Genomic DNA, 26322 nt, shown 5'->3' on the forward strand with positions numbered 1-26322 from the left:
ACTCATATATACAAGTTCTGCAATTTAAATTAAAAAACAGACTATGTGAATAATATGAACACCTCTCAATCCTTTGAACCCTTATTCTCATCTCATCGGCTTGGTGAATAAAGTAACATAAAATATTTATTACAAATAGCTGTATTAATCATAAATATTCATTGGCACAGGACTGTTATCCTCCAAGAAAATGTATTGACAGAGCTGGCATAACATTCTCCAATTATTCAACAGAGCAGCCGGTATACCAGAAAGAATCCCGTCTTTACCACATCTTAAGTGTTACTATTGGTTCTGATCTTATATTCTCTGTATGCATCTCAGCTCTGGTGTATAGTTTATATCCCGGTGGTAAACAAAATGGGAAAAAGTTCACAATGAAGCTATTTATTTGAAGCATATACCCAGCTAAGTTTGTGCTATTGCAGTTTCTCTTGCAGGTTTAAGAACGTGTTTATTTTGTTGGTCTGAAAACAACTCGGATTTTACCATTAACCTGTAACTGAACAATAAAATAACTCCAAACATGACAAATGGATTGCACAAAAAAGCTGACTGAAGGTCAGTTGTTTATTTAAAATGTAAAATATATTTTTGTCATTTTTCTCACAGTACAATGTAAAACATTACCATAAATAGAGCACGTGCGTTTATCAGCTAATTAATCTTATGCTGATATCCGGAAATGAAACATTTCAGTCATCTGTGAGAATGTGCTCTCAGTGCTGCAAAACAACACAAAATCAAACATGCTCATGCACATCTATTAGCAACAGGCTCACTGTAACAGTTGCTTTCAGTCTATTATTTCCATCTATAATGTGCACAGGTGCAGCTTTATTCAATTGGAAGATGTTGCTGTGGTTGTGCACAAATACATCTCCATGTTACCAGTAAAGCCGTTGTCATGGGGATGATAAGGCTTATATACAAGCTCAAATGTTTCTGATTTTTTTTTTTTTTCCAAAACAATGGTATTGTAATCACTGTGCTCATTTCATTATGTTTTGTTTATACCCACACATATAACTGCAACTCATTCAACTGTCTGTCTTTTCTCAAACAGGCAGAGTACGAAGCAAGACATTTAAACGTGCACTTTCTCAGGGTGGCTAGGAAGGCATGGATGACATTTTATGCCATCTACAAAATGGGCATTTTTTTTCATTTACATTTAGTATCACTTTCATTAGTCACAGTCACAAGCAGAGTCACAGCTTTGATATTAAAAACTCATGTCTGGTTTCACAAAAAAAACAAGATCATTAGAGTTCTTACCTTTCAGCTAACTATGCACCAACGATGGAAAATGCTCTTGTAGTGGGGGGTTTGTCATTCACTTTACCTTTAACCTCCTGTCTGTCTCTGATCCAGCACCTACTAGCTTTCAGCAGAGGATTAAACAGCTATTGACAGAAGAGTGACGTGATTGACAAGTTAAGGTTTCCTTCCACGTCAGAAGGGCTTGTGTGTCTGTCTAGCCCATGTCTTCCCAGAACTCACATTTCACATTCCAGCGTGACTGAACAACTTTTGAATTTCTCTGCCGTGAAATACGGGGAAAATTTCTGGAGCCCTGCTTTTCACACCGTATGTCTAAAATGACTCCTGTACATCGACAGGAGGAATAAAATTCTTGAATAAACTAGCATTTGAGTGTTATGTGAAGTTCTTACTTTGCAGTTTGTGTGCCTTGAACAGGGTTCTCTCACGGTGCCTATGTCCAGTGTTCATTGGTGCAACAACACCTACAGTCTGCAGCAGACACGTGTCAGATGAGGGAATTTTCAGCCTCAGTGGAACATGTGGGAGTTGCTAGATACGTATATTCATTTTAAGCCTTTGACTCTATTTCAAATGAAAGAAGGGCAGTTGGCGGTGGGTATTACAGCGTGTGCTAAAACCTCCTCAGACAAAAAGTTTTGAATAACCCTTGTTTAGTTATGATTTTGTCTGGAGAGCCCCTACTTTCACAGGTATAGCACTCGTGCTTCAGGGCTATACTGTACATATAGTGCTGTTACAAGATTTTTTGACAGCTAAGTAAGAAGAAAACAGAATGCTGGTGGTAAGTCAAAAATAAAGTGACATCGCTCTACTATTCCTGTCAGATTAGACAATATGTATGTCAGGTGAGCTAACCCTGTATCAGTAGGAAGAGACAGACAATAACAGTATAAAGCAGGAAGGATTTGTCTCTCTGTCCCTCTCAGGAATCTGGACCCACCTGTCCGCAGTCAGAGCCTCTCAGAAGATTTGCTGTTGGTTGGGGAATTCACGGCTGAGGGATGCGTCAGGGGTTGTCATATAAAATGTAAGTGCTTTCCCCTGAGTAATTTAATCACAGACTTTTATGGAGGCATCAGCCAGCACACTGAGAGACAGAGTAAAAGGACTGTAATTGGCATTCTTTCATTCAAAGTAATATAGGTCTATGGAATATGTGGTATAATTACAGCACTGGGTAATGGCCTGTAGATGACTGAAATGCTAACACGCAGTGATTGGTTTAATGTGTGTTCATCAGGGGAATTTGACTTGAGACTTTTCTTTGGTGGTATTTCGTTTGGGCTTGTCAGACATTATTATCATGTGGCTTTCATAACCTCCCATCTACTCATTGCGACCATCCAGGACGATGGAATGATTGAAAACTTTGTCTTCTTGATAAATGAAACTTAACAGAAATGGTCTATTATGTGCCAAATGAGTAATTTGTGTGGGCGATGTCTAAGGTCAACTCTACCATCATTAAAAAGCTTTTGAATAGTCTGGAAACCTGCTTATGCAACTGTTCTCTCTGAATAGAATTTGCTGTATACTTTGGCTTGTTAGCTACTTTCATTTCACCATCTGCTTGACATGAAATTTGGTGACAACAAATAGTTTCTGTATTGCATGTTGTGTCACCACCAAGAAGGGGAATTTAATATTATCACTAGAGGATGTACAAGTAATGTCATCAATGTTCAGTTAATTTTGAGGTTGGATTGGGTAGTTATGGATCTCACAATTAGTAAGATCATGATGATTCAATTACACTATCAGTAAATTAAATATGTATAAAATACAAATATGTGTTTGCTCTTATGTTTTACATGTTTATACATTTACTTGATTAAACATATATTTACATGTATAAGATTTCACTCATTATTTATTTTTCCTGCCTCATCCATCGTATTTAACTCCGAGCTTGTTAACTGAGCTTATTATACAACACATAAACAATCAATATTTTACTGATTTTTATCTGTGTGAGGTGTATCCCCAAAACTACTGTGACACTGTGGTAACTCCTTGTTCCTGACAAATCGTACATCAAACACTAACTGCATTTGCAGCGAAAGAGAAATAATTCTTTACTGGAAACCAGGCATTTCCTGGATGGCTTGGGAGTTGTCATGCTGCATGTTTACGGTACCTTGGGCCTTTCCATTCACATCACCCAACTCATTTTTCTGTTTCTCAGCTAAACCAATCAGGTGAATCTGCTGTTCCACGCAGCCTCTGTGCGGCATGTGTATGTGTATGTGTGTGTGTATGTGTGTATGCGTGTGTGAGTGTGTATGTGTGTGTGTGTGTGTATGTGTGTGTGTGTGTGTGTGTGTGTGTGTGTGTGTATGTGTGTGTGTGTGTGTGTGTGTGTGTGTGCCAGTACCAGCATAATTTTAACCATAAAATATCCAGTATAGACGCATTGTGATAGAAACCTAAAAATGGAAGAGCAGTGTTTTACAGTTATTTTCCACCTGAACTCTCTATAATAGAATTTTATTTGTGTCATCTGACCTCATCTAGATGAGCTCCAGACCCGCGTTTCATATATACAAGTAAGAGAAATGCTTTTTGCTGAACAATTAGCAGTGTAATGTAACCTGATGACGGCGCCACCCGAACGTTCAAAACATTAGGTCTAGTCACACTTTCCATCATCTTGCTCATCATGAAACATTACTGAAATGAGATCCAGGTTGGGAGAGTGACTGCGTGTGTGTGTGTGTGTGTGTCTCACTGAGAGAGAGAGAGAGAGAGAGAGAGAGAGAGAGAGAGAGAGAGAGAGAGAGAGAGAGAGAGAGAGAGAAAAACAGAACAGCACAGCGTTCCGCAATCCGCAGATAAACTCAATGTGACAAGATGGTTACTTTCTCCCTCTGCTGTGACAGTTAATTCTGGACTAGGAAAAATGTCAAAAATGTTTAGCTGCGCTTGAGCGGAGTTAATTACAGAGCCCAAGGCAACTCAGACTAGGGCTGCTAATGGCCTTGACTTACAGATAAAGCTCCATTTATGAAGACTGTTTTTTAGCTACTGATCTAATTTACTTAAAATCAAATATTTTGGCAGCAGCAATTAGATTGTCACTGTTTAGTTTAGAATTTAGATTACAAAGCAGTCTGTTTTTGTTTCACCTGTCTTCAACCTGATTAATGTTTGTTACAATTTATATCATTTTAAAAATGTTTGATTAACTGAAAGTAATAGATCGCAGTATATAATGCACAGAGCAATGCTTAATGGTTGCACAAAGGCATGAGAAACGTAACCGCATACGTGCAAACATATCCTCAGCACTAGCTTGACATTCATGTTCCAAACTGTCACCTCCTGACATTTAGACCCTCTGACCACCGTTAAAACAGCTTTTCTCTCTCTCTTTCTCTCTCTCTTTCTCTTAGTCTCTTTCCTTCCTCTGAGGTCAGCGAACCACAGTGTCAGTGTTTTCAGTGTTGCCGCTCTTATGTCTTTGTGGTTGCATCACTTCCTCCTCATAGATCCCTTTGGCACTGCTGCATTGACACGTGAAAGTCTATGAAACAGCAATCAAGACATCAGTAGCACAGGGGCCAGAGCCAAGTGAACCCAGTCCCAGGGATCGGGACCCAGAGATGGCCCGTGAAATGAGTTGGAGTTGGAAAATCACCGGGGGGATATTCCACGCTCCGCTGCCAATTTCACTATCATAATCAACCTCAGCTTGTAGAATGATATTAGGGCCAGCTATTTTCGCTGACACTCTTAACTGTGCATAGATTTTTATTTGCGGTGCAGAAGATAAGAGGGATGATAAGAAATATGAGGGGGCTGAATTGTTGAAAACTGCTAAATTTTCCTTCATCTGATCTTAAATGTTTCTCGTTTAATTTTGTAAATTAGTTTTATGAGTTTGAGGTCTGGTTTGTTTAATTTAATACAATAATTAACAACTAATATGATTACATTGGATACTTACATGCTGGAAACAGTTCAAGTGAAAAAGTGACAAGACAAGTGTTTTGTACAATCAAACATCATTACCATCTCAATAAAATGTAAAAGGCTATATTGATCTGAGTTTTCATCATGGGGTTATTACTCAAAATGAAAGGCTAAAATATCTCAACATTTTCATATTGTGTCAATCAATCTTCTCCACAGTACTACAAAAAAAAACTACAAACCCTTATCACGGCAACCATTTCTATGTCAAAAAACAAATACAGTATGTCTGTAACTGATATCAAACAGATAATTACCACCCAATAAATACATTCAGGGTTATTGACCAGGACCAACAAAAAACATAAATACCATATGGCACATTTCACATCCAGAAAAGCTTAATACATGAGATCCTTTATGAATATGTTTTAGAGACAGGGTTGCATTATAAAAACAACAAAATAATATATATATATTTTTTAGTTTTTAGTTTTTCAACAGGAAAAACAAACATACATACATAGCCATTAAAATGTATCATATCACCACAAACTACACCTAAGACAGGACAAGAACAGAAAACAAGGATAAAGGGAATATAACAGAGACAGAGCATTATATATAGTATATATTCTACATGATATGTATCGTATGTACCAAATAGTACATCATATTATGTAAACGAAATAATACCTCAAATTATACATGTCATATAGAACAACACATTATATTATTGGAAAGGGTGCAACTCTTCAGTACATTAGGTTACCATAACATAAGGGCCCCATTTTTTCATGTAGATATCTTGTCTATCTATCAGCTTATAGCATAATTCATAGTAGGAAATTTTGGCTGTTAAGTCCAACCATTCCTTCACTGATATATCTCCTTTAATTTTCCAGCGTCGCAGTACTATCCTGCATCTAGTGATAAGTGCTATTCTGCACCGTAAGATCTGGTGAGCATTTAGACCACTTCCCTGACTGATGTACTGAAATGTAAGACCTCATACTAAGTGGCTATATGTCAAAAAGTACCTTGGAAGTGGAGAGCTGACTAAGATTTCTCTGTAACGCACATTTTTACAGGACTTGAGGTTCACTGTAAAACACAACTGCATGCTTGTAGGTAAATCACAGTTGATTATGAGTTATGATTTCCCATGTCAGTTGGTAAAGTACAAGTTATTTCCCATGTTTTCTTATCTTATTTTTTGTACACTTGTATAGTTTTCTTAGAATTACTACAAACCACTCAACTGTGACATGGGGAAAAAACCTTTAACATCATCAAGCAGTCCCTAATGTTTCTGCCATCGATACACTGGAGAGTCCAACGTTGATCATATGACGCATGGATTTTAATATAATTGCGAATATGCTTTGAAAATGATGATCGAAATCTTTTTTTTTTTCTTCTAACGTCAGCTGCCTCTATTTAGATGACATTTGTGGACTAATTGTGCATCCGGGGCAAAAACTCAGTTTGGTAGGGTGATTTAAGGGGACACAAAAAATGCTAAATAATGATAAGATAATTGTGAAGTAATAATGTTCCTAGATGCAAATCAGTATGTTGCACCTGATTGGACATGAACGGTAACAAATTACTTGTTGTTTTTGTGCCAATTGCACCTAATGCAAATTAATCAGAGGCAATTCCTTGAGAAATTGCTCATTATGCAGATTCACTGATATTAAGGAAGTAAACATTACACATTGGGGGTCATTAACATTAATCTATCAATATGTATTCTCTGAGTTATTTAGGTCAGCTATTCATTTATTAGCATCGTGTTTCTGATTTGTTCCCTTTTTGTAAAATGTAATTGAAAGTTGTTGTTTGTGATACAGACACACATGCCATCCTATTCCTTAAAGCCAACACTAATTGTTTTGAACACATAAAGTACTATATTCACATACATGACTGAAAAAATAGGTCAGTTATTTTTCCTGTGTATTGCTACTGCTGATGTAAACAAACCTTTAACAGCATCAGAAAACATCAATAACTCGGTTGTGATGTGTTTAGTGTTACTCACCGTATGACTGTAGAGGACCTGTCAGTCCATTTGGGGATAATACTGCAGGTTTCAAACTTGAGTTTTGAATTGTGGTGGAGGTGTGACCCATTTATTTATATTTGGATTACAGATGATGCCTTTAAGAAACAAATCAACTCTCCAATGTTGAGCACATAGTAGCACATTAGACATTAGACAGTATTATTGTCCCTGATCAATATAGTTTATTCTTTTCATAGCACATCCTTTTGGTTTACCATTGAGTCATTTACCTCTGTGTTGTACTTCATACTGTAGTTTTTTGATAAATCATAATGTCCCTGTCAGCTAGCCTTATAATGATTTTAATTGCTGAGATTCCTAATTTAGACTAACATGTATTTTAACTTTAAATGGGACCTTCTAGATTCCATCTAGATAGTAGATTTTTAAGACATATGCATGGTGTCTTTTTGATTATAAACAAACAAACACTGACACTTAATACATTTATAGAACCTAAACAGTTCTAGTTTAAACGTAAAAGGATTCACAGCAGCCTTTTCTTTGATTTGGAAAGTTGAGTGTGTTAATAGTTTGTAGATCAGTTGATGATGTGTGGAATATTTTGGTCACATCTGGGTCATATCTTCATGTCTGCATCAGTTCTTTCTTAACCAGGTGTAGAAGAATTATCTCTAAATCTGTGGCCCGCAGAAGTACTGGACCGTAATATATAGCAACTATCCCTGAATCAAACCTACATCCTGTGATTCATCTTGAGTGTATTGAGTCACAAAAAGTAACATTTTCCTAAACCTGGCCTCTTAGACCTATATTTATACTTACTTTTCTCCCAGTCTGAGACTTTTTACACCTGTGAAAACAGTGTGAGTATAGATTTAAACAGCGTGTCACAAGATCTGATCATTAGAAAAGACCAGCAAAATTGCTATTTTGCTATCAATCTCCACAAAATATCACCCTGAAATTCCAGAAAAGATGTCATTATTGATTTGAAAAGGAGAGAGACCTGCATGCACATAGAAAATCTAGATCAATATATGTCTATTATAAACTACAACTGGAGACCATTGAAAATCTATGTATACAAGAGAATAAGCTGCTGCCTCATTGTGAGTCTGTGTGTTAGAGAATGGCCTTTCATACTTCAAATCTCCAGGACATTGCAGGGATCTCTCAGGCAGCCAAAGCCAGTCATCTTCATTCATGTCTAATGTACATCTGCCTTTGGTATGAATATGGCTGTCAGTCCCGTAAAGACCATCACAAAAGAACACACTCATTAGTATTGTGTTGCAGTGTGCTTCAGCATCAAGCGTCTACCACCCTTGACTAATTTTCTGTTTGTATCCAGAAACAAAAGCTCTCCAAATCCCCCCGTGGGCTCCGGAGTGGCTTTACTGCACATCAAACTATGCTAATTACCTTTTGCATGATTAATTGGACCAATTAGAATTAGTAGAGGAAGAAAATGATTCTTGGCAAGGTGTGAAACATTAATTAGTCGTAAAAAACATTTATTAGTGTTCAAATTTAATCTCACAGAACACAATGGGATTAAGGGGAAAAGACAGTTAATATATGGCGTGTTCAATCACTCTCGGCTGCAGATGGAATAATGAGTGTCACCGCTTACATTGTGCTCCAACACACACACACACACATACACACACAGCCTCATACCACAGTTACTGTACAGTTAGAAAACACCCATCTTCATCCATCATACAAAGTGGCAGTTGTAACACAAACATTCCAGCTCTGATTGATGAGTCAAGACCATACAAACGACTTGTACACAGTAATCCTGTATAAGATTTATGGCCTGATGGCGATGCATTACAAATTTGCAATAACAAAATCAGCAACAATAGCAGCAGCAGCAGCTAATGGTGATTTAGCTGTGGCAGCTTTTATAATAGTATGGTGTGGCATCAGTAATAACAACGTTGCATTACAGTACTTTACACATTGTGTCTGTAGCATGTGGAAATGACAGCCGCAGGGCAGTTGTTTATGATGGCGGAAAAAACAAGCAGGTACAGTATGGGCAGTGAGGAGCGTGTGGGTGTTTTCTCACAGTTTGCACATTCATGCAATAAAATAACACAGGGAGTGGCTTCACACTGAGCTATACCTACACCTATAAAATATAACTGCAATCTTCACACACACGCGCACACACTGTACCCTAAGTGTGATCACTACACCGTGTAACATTGTTGCAGGTTAAGTACAGTATATTAGAAAATGACTGCAGATATGTTGTTTTTTTTTCCAAATTGTTCAACACAGTCTGCTTGATCCTCTCTCTCTCTCTCTCTCTCTCTCTCTCTCTCTCTCTCTCTCTCTCTCTCTCTCTCTCTCTCTCTCTCTCTCTCTCTCTCTCTCTCTTGCTCTCACTTCCTCAGGCTGATATGGACTTAGTTAAGAGTTACAAGCTCTTACCTTCGTTCCAGGGGAAACACCCAAACAAGTCATGAAAACTGAAAGGTGAAATACGAAACGTTTAAAAATCACACCTCACTGTCTTTTTACATCATTCACACCATCTAACAAGGCAACTGTTTCAATAATGAGCTGGCTTATAACCATAAATTAACCAGTTTATCAGCAGAATTTCAGTGTGGTTTTGTCACTGTTTTCTCTGTATCACAAAAGAAAAAATCTCCCACATTGCTGAGGTTACAGTGTTTTGATGAAACTTGAAAGTTATGTAGCTCCAGTACGGGACAGAAACATTTGTGAATTGGTATAATATACAGTATGATCAAATGTATAACATTTTTAAAATTTGACAAAATGTCTTTATTGTTTAGTCTTATATGTTGTAAATTCTACATTGAGCTCTATGTAGACACTACATTGGACAAATGTTCTTTAGCAGTACAGAGATAGTCATACAGGCTGTATTTGCCCTTTTTTCATTTGTTTTGGCATTTTTGTTTTTATTTGACAGTTGACAATGTAGAGATAGACAGGGATTTGTCTATCTTGCATTAATGTTTTGAAGTTTCAAGTTTAAAAATCAAATATTGTGGACTACGTTTAACACAACTAGAGCTACGGTGTATTTATTCTATGAACTGAAAGTCCAAGAAAAAGCAAAACCACTCAAGTTATTTGGGTAAATTGCTGTTTTAAATAACCTGGTTTTGAATCAATATGACGGAGCCAACAGTGGCATAACTGAACACAGGTTCAATCCAGAGCTTTCAGCAGAATGGTCAGATGTTATTTTAAACTCACAAACAATAGGTACAGTTTGCCAGCAAATCTGTTTTAAAATCTCATTCCTCTTTCTGTTTTATGTGACTTATATGAAAATCTTTTGAGCAGAAGTGATATAGAAGAGCAATAATGTCCAGCACTAATTTAATACCTTATTACCATAAGCCTGGTGCAATGCATGCATAATAAATTGTTGTATCTTTTACACGGCTCAGGCATATGGTTGGGAGACCGGATTCTCTTCAAACTGCACCAAATTTGCATGATAGGATGTGAGAGTTGGATGGATTTGGGGATTATATGAAACACAGCTTCCATTTCCAGTTCATTGTACTAAGGAGAGGTATCACATTTACACAGATGGCAAGGAATTTGGAAATGCACAGCTTCTGTGAATCAAAAAATGTGCACTGGAGAAAAAAAATTACTTCAAAGACAGAATCTATACTGTTTTTTTTCATGTTTTTTTTTTGGATTCTGTGTTTTTTAAATGGGCTGCAGCTTTCTGCAACTCAGATGGAGCTGATCGATGTTGTTAGTAGTCTTTAAGCCACATGGTCACAGTCTCACAATGTGTTTCATGGGAGGTTCTAGAGACCCTGCCAGGACAATCATGATGTCTATTATGGTTAGATTATTCCAGAGGTCAGTCCAGGGAACATATTATTGCATGGTTCACTGGCATCACCCTGACAGTGCACAACCATCTAACGGTACTCGGACACTACAGTGGGCACTTACAGTATATGCATTGTATAAGAACAGATAGCCTGGCAAACCGTCATATATTATAAAGTGTCTTTAAAGTTTTTTTGTTTGTTTGTTTTTGTTTTATTTGAATGCAGTTTGGTCAAAAGGGCTATGTGATATGTTTGTATTCCTACCTTATGTTATTCACTTACCTTTTCAAATGACATGAATACATTGCTTGCCATGCTGCTGTTTAGTCAGGCTAGATCGGAGAATATCTTTTGCTTTCATTCCATCAATCATTTGATTGGATAAAATGTTCAGCTTTTAAAGAAACAGTTACCTCCCTACAAAAAAACAAAGCTTTTTAATTTGTTTGTCAGTCATCTTTGTACGTGCTTTTAACTGACAGCTTTATTGTGGAATATTTTTATCACACCAGGCGAAGGAAGGGGAAAAAATGCACTGAATTAACTCACAGACACTTCACATAGATATTATCGTTGGACTTGAAGAGCATGATCTTTACTTTGCCCCAGATTGTAGTTTCAAGTAAAGACTCCCACGAATATGAAACATAACCTCTCTCCCTTCTGCTGTCAGTTTGAATCTGGCTGTTCCTGATGTCTGACTTAGTGTTCGAACACAAATACCAGTGGCCAGGTAACATTTATTTGTTGTGACGTCAGGGACAGTGGAGTAGCCGTGTTAATCAGCAGCGTTTTCTCCAGGTGACACTAACATGTCTCGTTTCGCTGTAAAAGGTCAAGCACACAGCAGCGGAACAAGTTGCGGTTCAATTTGGTGTTTTGTTTTCCGTCAGTATCCAACAGTCCTTTTGTATAGAGTTCACTGTTCTGACAATGAGGTGTCAGGGATGGTTGTTTTTAGTTACTTGCTTAAAGCCCATATATGTGTAGAATTTATCTCAATATATCATCATTCGGAGAAACTTAGGTTTATGTGTCCCACTTTTGTCTCTCTGTTTCTCTGCAATGTGAGTCTATGGCAGCCTAAAGAACTAACACATCACATTTTAATAAACAGTGGCATATAAATTGGTGTATTCATGTTATGCGTCTACAGTGCAGAGGCAGATAAAAACAAGTTTAATGAAAATGCAGTCAGACAGTTAATTTGTCTGGTAAATTATTTCTTCAAATTATTTGATTCACTTCATTTTTTTTTTCAAATCAACATTTCTGTCTTCTTCTCCTGCATCACAGACTATATGCAGTCTTTATAATAACCAAAAAGTTGTGTCTTACAGATGCCGCCATATAATAAGTCATAAATAGAATTTTGAAACCACCTGGTTATGGTGTGCAAATGAATTTGGCAGCAAAGAAGAAAAAAACAGGAGGTGAGTTGATACTCCAAATTTTTCTCTCGGATCAAGATCAAAATTGTTCAATAAATACACAAATCCTCAATGTGCATGTGGGCCAATGTTCAACAATTCTTCTAGTGCCAATATCAACCCACTATCTGGTTATGCTGAAAATATTCGTCATTTACAACATCTTTTGTAAGTCATAGCTATGTTATATGAACACACCTTGTTTCATGGAAAAATGTATTTATTTCACTACAGTTATTCAATTTGCATTGTGGCAGTTTCATTTCATGTCTCTTCTACTTGCCACATGCAGTGTGTGTGTGTGTGTGTGTTTGTCTGTTTTAGGATTATTGTCACTAAATGCCACACAAGCCCACCAAAATAATTAAGTTATCAGTCAGGAGCCATGCAATACTGTAAATCATTCCTGGCACACCTTAATATTCAATACTTACTTCTGTCTTTTTGTGCTTTTTCCATTGACACTGAACATGTGACCATCATTGTGCACAGGAGCTGAGTGTGTCTCTTTCTTTGTCTGTGTCACTTCGCTTCATGTCTTATAATTGTATACTTCAAGGCCAATCTAAAGCACAAAGCCATCTAAAATTAGCTTGCCTATGAGTCATCTTAGAAACCATCCCATAAAGGTTACATGATTCTCAACAGCAGTAACTGCAATCAAGGCCTGTTGACTGTGATGGGGGACTTAAACCACAGAGACCCAAGTGCTGTTCTGTTATTTCACATGCTTTCAGTCAAACCTCATCAAGTTCTGTGAATGGAATGGGAAGAATCACGTACCTTCAGTGACATGTTGGTTTAAAAATAAGGGTTTGTGAGTCAGTGAATTGTTGAGTTCAACATCTAGTATCATTGTTGTGGTGTGTTTAAGATCACAGTCATTCTGGAGCAATGCCTCATTTTAGCCATGCTAGCAAGTGGCACAGATGGCAATATTGGGTCTTTTGATCAGTCTGTCTGTCAGATGTTTCACCACTTTGGACTGAAACATCTCAACAACTACTGGATGGATTGCTATGACATTTTGTACAAACACTTAGGGTCACCAGAGGTTAAATCCTGCAGTCAGTGACGTTTATGAGATAAATATCTCAACAACTTTGGTTCACTTATGTATCTTTGGTGATTCCGTAATTTTTCAGCACCATCATCATGTCAAAATTAAAATTTGTCCACCACTTTGATTGATGACCAAATAACTCCAAAACTGGATCTCATTAGCCTCAGCTGTAGGGGAGAACCGGACCGAAAGTAACACAGGACCAAAGTAAGTAAAGTAAAGACTAAAGTTTCTCTGAACCCATGCCTAACTGAGTCAGCGCGTACAGCACCTAACACCTACCAGAACCGTGAAAAATCACATGGACACCCGTGTGTTACTTTCGTCCTGACTGACAGGGTTGAAAATAACAATGCGCAATTTCCGTTCAAAGTCAAATTATACCAAAGTCGTTCCACATTAGTGCAACATAGCACCTGGTATTGCTAAAACACATGTTAGTTGTTGATCACAATGAAAATTAGTTTCTGTCTGCAACGTTATCTTTTAAAATTACATTTATCTGAAAAGTGTTACTTTCGTCCTGGTTCTCCCTGACGGCTGATCAGCAGCATGTTAGCATTGTGTTGCTATTAGCATTTGGTTCAAAGCTATTGTTCTTCTATAAGCCTCACAGACCCGCTAGTGTGGCTGTGGACTCTTTTATGCATTTAACTGACATTTTTGTCCAGGGTGACTTAAATGTAATAATTAGGTATAATATAAATAATGTTACAACAACCTATAATAAGAGGTACATATAAAACATTTGCAAGGACAGACTGGTTTAGTAATTTTTGTCCTTATTAATTTCAGTTGTATTTACAATTTGCAGGTGGAATTTTCTACAATTTCTGTAACCTACTGTATAATAACTCACAATACAGATATTTTTCATTTGAGTGTTTGCAAGTGTTTCACAGTTAACGCAGTGTCAGGGGTGTTACTGTCAGGACTATGCACCATATTCACATGGCAGCCATTTTCCTCTAGCATCATGCTCAGGGTGTGAAGCTCAAATGCTTTATCAAAAGAATAATGTTAAACTGCTGTGTTCCAGGTTGCAAGTTAAATAAATGTAGCGACTTGTAAATATGGTGCATACCTATATTTATGTTGGGATTTATGGATTATAACTTTGAATGTGGGCCTACATCCGCTTTTTAAACATTGACAAGCAAAACAGCTCTCCTGTTGCATTTAGAGAATCTGTTTTAAACAAATGGGTAAAAAAAAAATTAAAGAATGTGTACACAGTATGTCAACTTGCAATGACGTCAGACATGTCCTCAAACAGGAAATCTTAAACAGCCTCATTAACATTAGGAATGTAGGATTTGCTTTATCTACGCAATTCATTTTTCTAGTGCATAAATACTTTCATTACTCTTATTATTTGCAGTTACACAATTAGTTAGCACCTCTACAAAAGAAAGCACTGTAACACCTTTCAAACTTCTGCAACTATTGACACACATGTTCACTCACAATACCTGTGTTGTTGTTTTTTATTTGTGCCTCACCTTTTATTTTATTGTTACTAAAAATTATGTTCTTGCAGCAGAGGGGAATGGGAAAAAAAGATTCTGACTGCATGAAGGTAATTCATATGTATTATTCATCTCTGCCTCTTCCATTTATACTTACAGTTGGCTGGAGTTGTATACAATGAAAAAGCCAGTGTACACACTGGATGAGAGGCTGCACTCTTCTGCACTCGTCTACATTCCAATGTTATGGCGCTTATTTTGATAACAATGATGGTGATGATTCAGTTTTCCTTTGGCGTTCAACGGGATTAGTAAATATTTCACAAGACGGACACTTTATACTCCATTCTCCTTGATTAAATGATGATTAAAAAGGTAAAAAAGTAATGTTTTGCTGTAAGAAGAGAACACATCCATCAACAGACAAATATGAAGTGTTAGATGAGTGTAAGGGGTTGCCATTATCTTACTGCTGTTTGAACAGTGGGTATCCTACAGTATCTGCTTGAGCATAATGTAAATTAGTCAGTATTACAGTTATGAAACAGCAACAGAACATGTCCCCTTGTCTTTTGTAGATCTACAGAGAAAAGCGTACAATGTTGCTCCATGTTCTCTGAGCCTGTCATTAAGGAAGTCATTTTTCTGCGGCACCATTGCTTTCAGATGTGGTCAAACGGCACGGTCTCCTGATGCAAAAAAAAAAAAAAAAAAAAAAGAACACACATTTTCTGAAAATGAAGTGTTTTGAGAGAAATGGGTGGTGGAGGGAGAGTCCCTTTGTGGAGACAAGTAATATAAACTCACAGAGAGGAAGCAGTGTGGGAGACAAGAACCAGTTTCATAAAGTTTGAAGTTTTCCATCAGCAGGGACCACCAAATGCAAGAGCTGACAAACGACCAGTCAGATGGTATGTACATACACAATGCGCTGTATTCAAAGTGCAATGTATTACTTAATAAAATAACAATGTATCAAAATCTATGCTCAGATCACACATCATGAAGATACAATTAAAATGTTTATGTGAACTAATGACATTATGTCTGTAGCCCAAAATGCTTGAAAATATATTTTATAATATATAACATAAAAATACATGCCTCTGTACATTTTTAGTCATATAAATCCTCATTTGTTTAAATAGCTGGCTTTGTGAATAATATGATCAACAGAATACCAGGTATTTTCAAGCCTTAAAGAGCAGCCTCTTAAGTAATAATGAGAGTGAGAAATGCAGTGCATTTAAGTGAAACCCTGATTAATTATGTATGATTAGAGGACTCTTAAAAGCTTTGGGGAGAGAAAAGAAAGAAACTACATAAACAGAACATGAAGTCCAGAATGGCTGGATAGATACCAGACGTGAAATTGTAAATGAACCTTAAGTATACAGGTGACTGCAGAATGATGAGAGATATTGCTTCTGCATGGCAGGACACTGGGTGACCGTTTGTGTACAGGTCATGTCACACTTTGTGCTCAGGTACTGTCTATTTTTTCGCAATTTTTATATCAGTAAAACACAATTTACTATATATACAAATCAACTTTCATCTCCCCATGCCAAATAAAATGTTTAACATATTGTTCTCTCATTACAGTGGATAAACACATTCTGCAAATGTCCTTGCATTCATCTAAATTTATGTTTCTATTTTACTTTGACTTTGTTGATATTTAACCAATTTAAGTGGTGCAGTGTAAATACAAGAGAAGATAACACTGTTTACCCGGTTGTATTCTTGGAAGCCACATGTGTGTTTTATCAAAAAATGAGTCACCAAACAGAGGTCATTTGGAAATATCATTTCAGCTGTAAATACATTCAGCCATGCAGGTCATGCTATACACTCCAGATAACTTCTACAAACCTGTCTTATTCTTCTCCCGCTCCTATTTTATTCTCCCTTTCTCTTTCCTCACTCTTCCTCCCTGTCAGTGGCATCATGCATGTATTCACCTCTAAAGTGATTGTACCTGATTTATATGACAGGCCTTTAACCCTGCGTGTGCTTGTCCATCAGAATCAGGCAGAAAACACCCAAGGGCATGTGTGAGCAGGACCAAATCTGGCTCTCTGTCATTCAGTAGCTGTAACCTCCAACTAGAATGCACTCCAACAAATCACATTTATTCCTGCCCTGTTAGGAGATGTGAGTCAGTCATGCAAGGTGAGAAGTGCTGTGGGTTGTACGCATCCTAAAATATACTTCTAGCAACAATCTAACGTAAGTATATACTTCTATGGGTATGTAAATGATAGGAAACGAGAGTACTCTGAATGCATAATGACTGGCAATTTGAAGAAAAAGCCATAGTATTTGGCTTCGATTCTCAACCTTAGATAAGGCCTGCAAAAACGGTTCAGCAATTATATTTGCAGAACATACAAGCTCAGAATGAAAGAGTACATTTACACGCCCAAAAAACACTAATTTCTTTAATATTGCAATGAAAACAGAGACAGTAAGGAAACAAACAGAACAGAACATTATCTCCACCTGCAGTCAGTAAATAACTACAGAAGTGAACATATTAATGATGTAATGGCCCCACTTACTGGCCATAGATAGTACTACAGGGTAGATTAAGTGGTGAAATGAGCTGGTGAGGGCTCGTGGCTGCTGCAGTTTTCCCACATTTATGACTAAGATGATGAATGTCAGCAAATATCCCCAAGAGCCACATATAAAGCTTGTGGTTTACCCCGAGCAGAGACAAATACAGCTTTCAAATAATACTCACTGTGTATTACTTTTATAGTTCAGAGATTAAAGATCTGTTTACTTGTCAAAATAAATATTTGTTATTTGTCTATTAAAATTTAATAAATAGCAGCTGCATCATTAGACTCCATCACTCTTAACATCTGACAGTGAAAGAAATAATAACTAGGCACACAGTACTTGGTAAGTATAGCCATCTTAGAAACTTTTCTTCATCTTCTATATAATATCTATTTATATCTATAAATCTTCTATAATGAGTCCCTATGTCTGTTCGTATTCATTATTGATATTTTTTATATTATTATATATATATATATATTATATTGCCAGTCAACTCTGGAGATGGATTTATGCTGACCTCAAATGCAAGACGTTATGTGAAACCAATCATTTCTAACAATAGCAATAGCAATGTTTAATTTGTTTTAAATGAAGAGTAAACAAACTAAATAATAATAATGGTAGTTATATTTTTCTGTAGCTCCCGGAAGTAGATTGTTTTGTAGCGATTTCTAAATAGGAGCCCTCTTGCTTGGTTGGTCACGTGACTCCTCTGTTTACAGACATCCGGAGAAACATGGAGGACACCACTGGCAGTAATCCCCAATCTCTTGGATTTACAGAGAAATTAAAGTCTTGGCTTTCTTGGTCATGGACCTACGTGTGCTTAATTTGGTTGGGCATGGTGCTCATCATGATATACGTGCTGTGGAGCCCGCTGAAACTGCAGGAAACTCTTACCTCAGGTGAATTAATGCAACTGCTAGCTAGCTATTGTTAGCCTCCGGATATCTGGCATTAGCGGGAGCTGTTGATTTGACAGTTCGTTGTTTGAGTGAGTTTAGCACAAATAGAGGGGACTTTGTGGTTAGGTTTAAGTCGGATATTTAATAACTATTATTAGGTCTTAATTGCGTTGCTTTCTAAGCGTTGCGCTTATTGAATATAGTCAAGAATCAGTAGCAGTTAGTTTATTTTTGTGCTATCAAGTTTGCTACTATTGTCATGACATTACGCGATATACTACTGCATGTGGCTACTTGCCAGCTTTACAAAACCCCACTACCAATATTTTTCTGTTGGCGTTGTCAACCCCGTTTATAGCATGCAGTATATTTGCCATGCACAAGCCACTATAAATTGATGTCTTGCCCCTTTAAAGTGCATGTCTTTTAGCCTGGAGATAGGGCTAGATTTGGGAACAGGTTAAGTTAAGGGAAAACATGAGAGGGAAACAGACAAAGACACAACACCTCTAGTACTGATGGCACTAATCTGAATATTGTCTCTTTTTCTTTCCAGCATCAGTGTTTTTGAACACACTGACCCCCAAATTCTATGTGGCTCTCACTGGAACCTCCTCCCTCATCTCTGGACTCATCCTTGTGAGTTATCGCCTCAATTATTTCTTTCACGCAAGGATGACTGTGAGCCTTGAAGTCTGTTGCAGTTTCTTCCATAGAGAGAAAGAAAGATATGGAGTGGACAAACGTTTAAAGAATCAGATTCATTTTTGGGCTGTAAATGAACAAGAGGGCTGTTGGCAAGATTCAAGTTAGCAAGATCTATTCAAACAGGAAAAAACAGCATGTGATGGACAGATACAGTATATGATAGGAGAGCAAAGAAAAATAGGTGATGCTCACCAATCGGAAATTTCAGTAGTTCACTCTTATTATAGCAACAGTGCCTTGTACCTTTTTTGTCTTGTGGCAGTTTAAGTTGCATAAGTTGAATGAATATTTTTTTTTGGCATGATAGCAATTGCTTCTTGGGGACAGCTAGCTAAAGCATTTTGTCACCTTATGATTTTAAAGAATGCCTTCTTGTCACAGATATTTGAGTGGTGGTATTTTCGTAAATATGGGACTTCGTTCATTGAACAAGTCTCAGTGAGCCACCTGCGTCCTCTCCTGGGTGGAGTGGAGAGCAGCTCCACAACTGGTCTGTTCTCATCAGTCAATGGAGAGGCAGAGCCGAGACCCAGTGTCTCAGGTAAATATGGACATGATTCATACTATAACAACGATACTACTGATACTACTACTACTAATAATAATAATAATATTAATTATAATAATAATGTATTCCTTTTGGTAGAGTGTAAGGTCTGGAGGAACCCTTTGAATCTGTTTAGAGGAGCAGAATACAACAGGTACATGTTGGTGCTATATTGTGAGACTGTTTACAAAGATATCTTACAAAGTATATTTGGCTTTGGTAATCAATATTATAAACATCTGAATTGAACTTCACTTAATTCACTGATTGCCATAAAATGTAGCTGTTATTTTTACTCTACAGGTACACCTGGGTGACCGGGAAGGAACCCTTAACATACTATGATATGAACCTGTCTGCTCAAGACCATCAGACCTTTTTCACAGGAGACACTCAGCAGTTAAGGCCAGAGGATGCTGGTGAGTTTTAATGATATACTGTTCATACCAAATCCTCACTTAAGCAAAAAGTTCTGAAATTAAGATAATATAAAATACATATAACTAGGGATGGGGTATGTCTTTGTTGCTCAGCATTGCTTTTTATTGTGTGCTATGAAGCTTTTGACCTGGATGCATATGACTGAATATGTCAATGTTGTAAGGTCACCATAATAAGCCTATAATAACCCCGAGTACATCATCTTCTTACAGTGATGCAGAAGGCCTGGAGAGAGAGAAATCCTCAAGCCAGGATCAGAGCAGCTTACCAGGCCATAGAAATGAACCATGAGTGAGTTCTACTCTTCCACCGTTGCATATTTCTCATTAAATACTGTATCCATAAACATACCAAAGCTCAGGTACAGTAATGAAAATATGAAAAAAGTTACAGTGTTTATATACTTGTAGCAATGTCATAGATGCCAATACTGCAGTTAAGGCAACAGTTTGACTAGAGCTTTTACGTCGTTACACATTGCCAACTCTCCACAGAGCTCATGTTGATATGACTTTTTATTTCGATAGCGTTAGCAGCTTTGTATAAACTAGAACTCTGTGAAAAAGTGCATAAGTGATACCTGCTATACTGTATGTTTTAACCAGTGTCTGCTGTAATAATGCAGTTAAATGTGAATAATCCAACTAAGTTGCTGTGATTGTGCTTGCTTCACTTAAGAGAATAAATACATTAATATAATCATTATTTATGGGCTTTGCTGTACTCAAATTATTGCTGTGATTGCATTATGACTCCATTTTCTAATGTGTATGCAAACTATTGCTTTTCTTGTGTGCTGCAACAATCCACCCTCATTATGTTTTTAATAAGGCCTGTCTTACATTTTTGTTTGCATGTGTGCAGATGTGCTGCAGCCTATGTGCTTCTAGCAGAGGAAGAAGCCACAACTATTACAGAAGCTGAGCGCCTCTTCAAAAAAGCATTAAGTATCGGTAAGAATGGATCTAAATATTCCATAGGCACTCATCCATTGTAAACCCTTCCTGCACAGTAGCAGGAAGATAGCTAAATAGTCGTGTACACTGTGCAACTGTGCATTGCAGCTCTTCACAGTGTACTGTTGAGCAATGCACATCAGAGGTGTGTGTGGTTACAAGTAGAACAGACCACATCTGGGATGTTGCATGTGATAAGAGGTGCAACATCACATTAATACATCAATCCTGTTTCCTTTTTAGACCGAAAGTGACTCTTTTTGTTCTCAGGCCTAATCATAATTGTGTCCATGTTGTTCATGTTTTTGACTTATGAGTGTTTTGCATATTAAATGTCATATTTTCCGTTTGCCATCCACAGCTGGAAAAGATATCAACTTATTGGTGTACATTAAACGTAGACTGGCAATGTGTGCACGCAAGCTGGGACGGATTAAAGAAGCAGTGAAAATGATGAGAGATGTGAGTTTCTATCCAAAACTCAGGCAACTGAATAACTAACTGAGGCAACAAGTTTACTGTATATAAAACAATATGCAGTACAATGATCACAAATGCTATATTAACATATGATGTTTTATCTCTTTACAGTTAATGAAGGAGTTCCCATTGTTGGGAATGTTAAATATACACGAAAACCTCTTGGAGGCACTTCTAGAGCTTCAGGCATATGCTGATGTCCAAGCTGTTCTTGCCAAATATGATGGTATGGCTAAACTCCATAAACATTTAACCATCACTGCTCAATATCTTTGAATATGCCTTGAAAATGTGTGGCTTATGTCACATGACCCCAATTTCTGCTTCTGTTGTAGACATCAGCTTGCCAAAATCAGCCACAATATGCTATACATCTGCACTGTTGAAAGCACGGGCTGTATCAGATAAGTATGTTTCCTTTTGGTTCATATTGTTTTAAATATCTGTTGAACCTTGCATGCCATTTAACATCTGTATCTCTTAAAACTTAACCTGTATATAGCTGCAGTAACATTATCATGTAACTTTGTGAGCAGCGGCTGTGTGTCACATGAGTTGTGTTTTCTCAGGTTCTCTCCAGAGGCAGCGTCAAGGCGGGGGCTAAGCACAGCAGAGATGAACGCTGTGGAGGCCATACACAGAGCCGTTGAGTTCAATCCGCACGTGCCAAAGGTCAGTCACAAATGATAATGTCACATATACTCTTGAGGGCTTTTGTGGGCCTGTAAAACTAAATGATCACTGAATAAACGTGACTTGACTTGACATTTAGTCATCCTGAAAACCCTCCTTTACATCTGCCATTTAAATACGTTGTCTGTATTAAATCTCCACATTAATTATAAAGCAAATTAAATCTGCACCGGTAGAAATGTACGTTTTTTGAAATTTCACCTCAGTTTTTTTATCTCCAAACACAGATCGCCACACACACACAACTCCCTCTGGTGATAATTCATATCTTGACAAACGGTTCATACATGTTCCCTTCCTGCAGTCTTCCTGAAATGTATTTTTTTCACATATGTGTTCATCTGAGCTGTATGAATCTTTATGATTAGACACATGCATAAAAGTATATTTTCATCCACGCCGCCGCTATGCTGAAAGCGGTTTGGGTGATTAAATCTTAACCGCGTCTTTTGATATACCATTTTTCAATATTCAGTGTGATCACGCAGGGCTCACATTACTGTCATGTGTAAAGGTCGCAGGCAGCACGAGAAGGCAAAGCAGGCAGACAGGCACGCAATCAGTCAGACAATCAAAGATGAGTTATGTCAGCAGTAACAGGTGGTGCAACTGTCAAATAGAGGAGCTTTCATTCCAGACATGCCGCTGGCTCACCAGCAGGTGTCGGTGTAGGTCTTCATACGGTCGTTTTCAACTCATTTTTATCACACCTGTAGTTCCAGCTTTACACCCTGAATCCTGGTTTGTATGCACTTTTGCCAATTCTTTCTCTAAATGAGTGAGTTTGGTTATTATTATACTGATTGTTATTGTTATAGTTATTTTAAATGAACTACTATTGTTTGATGGGTGTGTTTGCCCTAATCATCTGACTACTACCGACAATGCAGAAGTATGCGTTTTTGCAGGGAGTTCAGTTTGAATTTCACATTTGGCTCTTAAGAAAAACTGTAAACATGTAACAAATTGGTCATAAATATTCACAATAGAGACTAGCTCTGCATATATCTGAACCAGGGCATGCATGAGACTACAACTGGATATCTCTCTCTCTGGCCTTTCACATTAGTTCCCACAGGATTAGATGTCACATTCACACACAGAGTCATACACAACTAGTTGCAGCAGAGTTTTGTCTCAGTTTAGCCTTTGTAGTGTGGTGTTGTTTCATCTCACGGACTCCTTTTCTGAGAGAGAGAAAGAGAATCGGTGTGTTTGTGTGTGGAGGGGGGACACGTCAGGTAGCGCTTTGATCCGGCCTTTGATTTTAAAGTGAGGGCCCTCATCCTCGGTGTCGTTCCAACTGCTCCCTCCCTCCACACTGTGCCCAGAAGCAGCCGTCCTCTCTCTCCTCTCATCACATACCCTCATCCTATTTCTTATCCTCTCATGTTCCCTCATCCCCTCTCATTCCCTGTTTGAGCCAAACAGTCTGAATTTGTCCACCGGTGCCAACTTTATCAAAATTACCTCTGAGAGTTTAGGTGAATAGCTAAATGATGTTATGAAATTAGCAACATATGCTTTACAGAGGATTATTGATAGGCTCGTCTTTCAGCATTTTACTCTGGAATCTGGTACTCACTCAGGTCTCATAACAGTGTGATGTCAGGTTTGTTGCTTTGTGTTGTCTAGCACGTCTGAATGATGAGTGCACCTGTGACTGTGGCCTTTTCAACACAGGCTGGCCCGTTGTCCCGAGAAACAGGTTCTTCTCAGGGGTTTTTGACTCCAGTTTCCGAAATGGTATAAATGCTTTTACAATGTTTAGTTTTTAAGAAATTCACCAGCCAAAGAGCTTCAACTAATGAATGCTTTCATTTGTGATTAAATCAAGATGTGCTTTCCTTTGACGCACCCATCACCTATTCAGGTGTGCAGAGGCTTTAAACCAATAACATAAGTAATTATGTCATATATAACATGTCAAAAATAGTGACACATTTCATTTACAAATGCCTTAAGTTGAAATTGAAAGATAGAGAAACACCCTCCTACATCTTCCAATGTGCTCAAGTACAGTACAAGTTAAAAAAATGTCAAGGTGCTTTATTTAAGAACTGTATTTTCCTTGTACAATAATAGTTAAGCAAGCAATTAATTACTAAACTCTATATTTGTATTGGACGGCAGGAGATCCATCACAGGTGATTTACATAATAGCTTGTGTGTGTGCTTGTGTTGCTGTAGAGGAGCCATACCAGATACTAGTGTTGCACTGAACTGGAGCAGGCAGAGTAGAGCAGCTTTGACTAATCTGAATCTTTGTGGATTTTTATTCATTTCTCAACCATCATCAATATTGAGCACCAGCGGGCTAGTAGTGGCCAGAAGTTTACAGAAACGAGCTTGTGAAGAGAAGGTCATCAGTTTGATTGCCAGGTCACCAGGATCAATCTTGATGAGGAAAAAGTGAAAGAGCAGCGCTTGACCTTCCCTTAGTACCCCTTACCTTATGACCTACTGACAGACTTAAATTCCTAGAGCCACGTGGCAAGCATGGCTAATAAAACACTAACAACCCAATAGCCTCTGCCACCCTTGGACAGGTGGAGTAATGAAGGAACATTGTTGGGTCAAGCATTAAAGTGTGTGTGTGTGTGTGTGTGTGTGTGTGTGTGTGTGTTATCAAGCATGCCAAGGAGATTATATATGAATATCATGCAAGGCTACATCACATGCACTTATTAAAACTGTTCAAAAGGCTACACACACACTAACCCCGCATCCACACACACACACTTCAGTCCCCCAGCTGCTTCAGTATACACCATCCTCCTTCCACATGACCCCTTTCCCTTTTCCTCACCAGCTCTCCATCTTGCCCCCATTTCCCTCCTCTTCCACTCCCCTCACCCCCCCGCCTTCTTGCCCCCCTCTATTTATCCCCCTCTCTCCTCCTCCTCGTCCTCCACTACCACCCTTTTCCCCATCTGTCTGTCGGTTCCAATCAGTCTCTCTACTAGCAAGTAGTTAAGAAACTGACAGTTTGCTAGATGCTTGGATAGCTGATCAAGTGTTCTGGCTACCGGAATCTGCTTTACATTTACATTTACCACTACTTTGGTCCATACACGTTGATTTTAAAGCAGTCAACCCCATCTACCTTGCTAGTTTACTCCACTTTGGATGGCGGTTTCTCATCTCACCTCATTCTGGCTGACATTCTCTCATCTAGATACCCTGTCAAGGCTCAGAAATGCAGACTGTTGCTTAGTTTACCTCTGAGATTGGCTTTTTCATCTGTAAATTGAGACAGAGTAGCAGCCTTGGGTTTTTTTCTGAATTAAGATGGATGAGGTTTGATTCAGACAAGGAAAAGGGGGTAGTGATTCAGGAATTGCTCCTTAGCTTAGGATTTGCCTTATCCTCGCCCACTTTGGGGCAAATGTGAGTTTTCTGCCGCTTTCCACTCACTCAGTAGAAGTCAGAGTAGCTAGAAGCGGTGTTTACCGACTGTATGAAATTCTTAATCTTAGTTTGTGTTTCCAAACCCAACACCTGTTTGTCTTTACTGTATGTTGAACCCACACACGTATGTGTTTTGTCCGACCCATAAAGAGCAACTACAGGACTGATGTCATTGTTGCCTGTGTGTTCCATTGTGAGAAGCAAAGTGCTGCAGATTAGAATCAGAAGGCAGCTTATGAGTTATGCTCTGGGCTTATGACTGCCCAGGGATAAAAGGAGAACACATGAAACTCAATCCCTTCATCAAAGAGGCGACGGGGAGTGGAGAAGCAGACCGAAGAACAAGAGAGGGGGGTGGAGGGGGGGTAGGCCAGCATAGAGGACTGAGGTGTCACCAGGTCTAATACTGTGGCATGCGAGGAAGGACAGCTGAGCAGCTGGCCTCTCTAAATGGTTAATCTTAAAACACAGAGGACCCAGACTTACATGGGTGCCATATACTGGTAGAAATCTCTGTAAAACTGTAGAATATTTGCTATTATCTGTAAAACATCCAAGTATAA

The 26322-nt window shown here is 38.1% G+C and overlaps 2 protein-coding genes across 2 annotated transcripts in view; one reads left to right on the plus strand and one right to left on the minus strand.

Moving 5' to 3' along the window:
* Positions 1 to 1419, minus strand: part of tox2 (TOX high mobility group box family member 2) — a 115580-nt gene extending 114161 nt beyond the window's left edge. The window contains exon 1 of the mRNA XM_067586808.1: positions 1279 to 1419. The gene's annotated coding sequence lies outside the window, so the exon portion shown is untranslated. The remainder of the gene's footprint in view (positions 1 to 1278) is intronic.
* Positions 1420 to 18315: 16896 nt separating this feature from the next.
* The window catches only part of st7l (suppression of tumorigenicity 7 like), a 15746-nt gene continuing 7739 nt past the window's right edge, over positions 18316 to 26322 (plus strand). The window contains exons 1-11 of the mRNA XM_067586810.1: positions 18316 to 18523; positions 19080 to 19162; positions 19613 to 19772; positions 19878 to 19932; positions 20082 to 20197; positions 20432 to 20510; positions 21084 to 21172; positions 21537 to 21637; positions 21767 to 21881; positions 21991 to 22063; positions 22225 to 22327. Of these exons, the coding sequence (XP_067442911.1) occupies positions 18355 to 18523; positions 19080 to 19162; positions 19613 to 19772; positions 19878 to 19932; positions 20082 to 20197; positions 20432 to 20510; positions 21084 to 21172; positions 21537 to 21637; positions 21767 to 21881; positions 21991 to 22063; positions 22225 to 22327 (1143 nt within the window). The 5' untranslated portion in view covers positions 18316 to 18354. The remainder of the gene's footprint in view (positions 18524 to 19079; positions 19163 to 19612; positions 19773 to 19877; positions 19933 to 20081; positions 20198 to 20431; positions 20511 to 21083; positions 21173 to 21536; positions 21638 to 21766; positions 21882 to 21990; positions 22064 to 22224; positions 22328 to 26322) is intronic.

Source organism: Thunnus thynnus, chromosome 4 (assembly GCF_963924715.1).
Source record: "Thunnus thynnus chromosome 4, fThuThy2.1, whole genome shotgun sequence".
Classification (NCBI taxonomy): domain Eukaryota; kingdom Metazoa; phylum Chordata; class Actinopteri; order Scombriformes; family Scombridae; genus Thunnus; species Thunnus thynnus.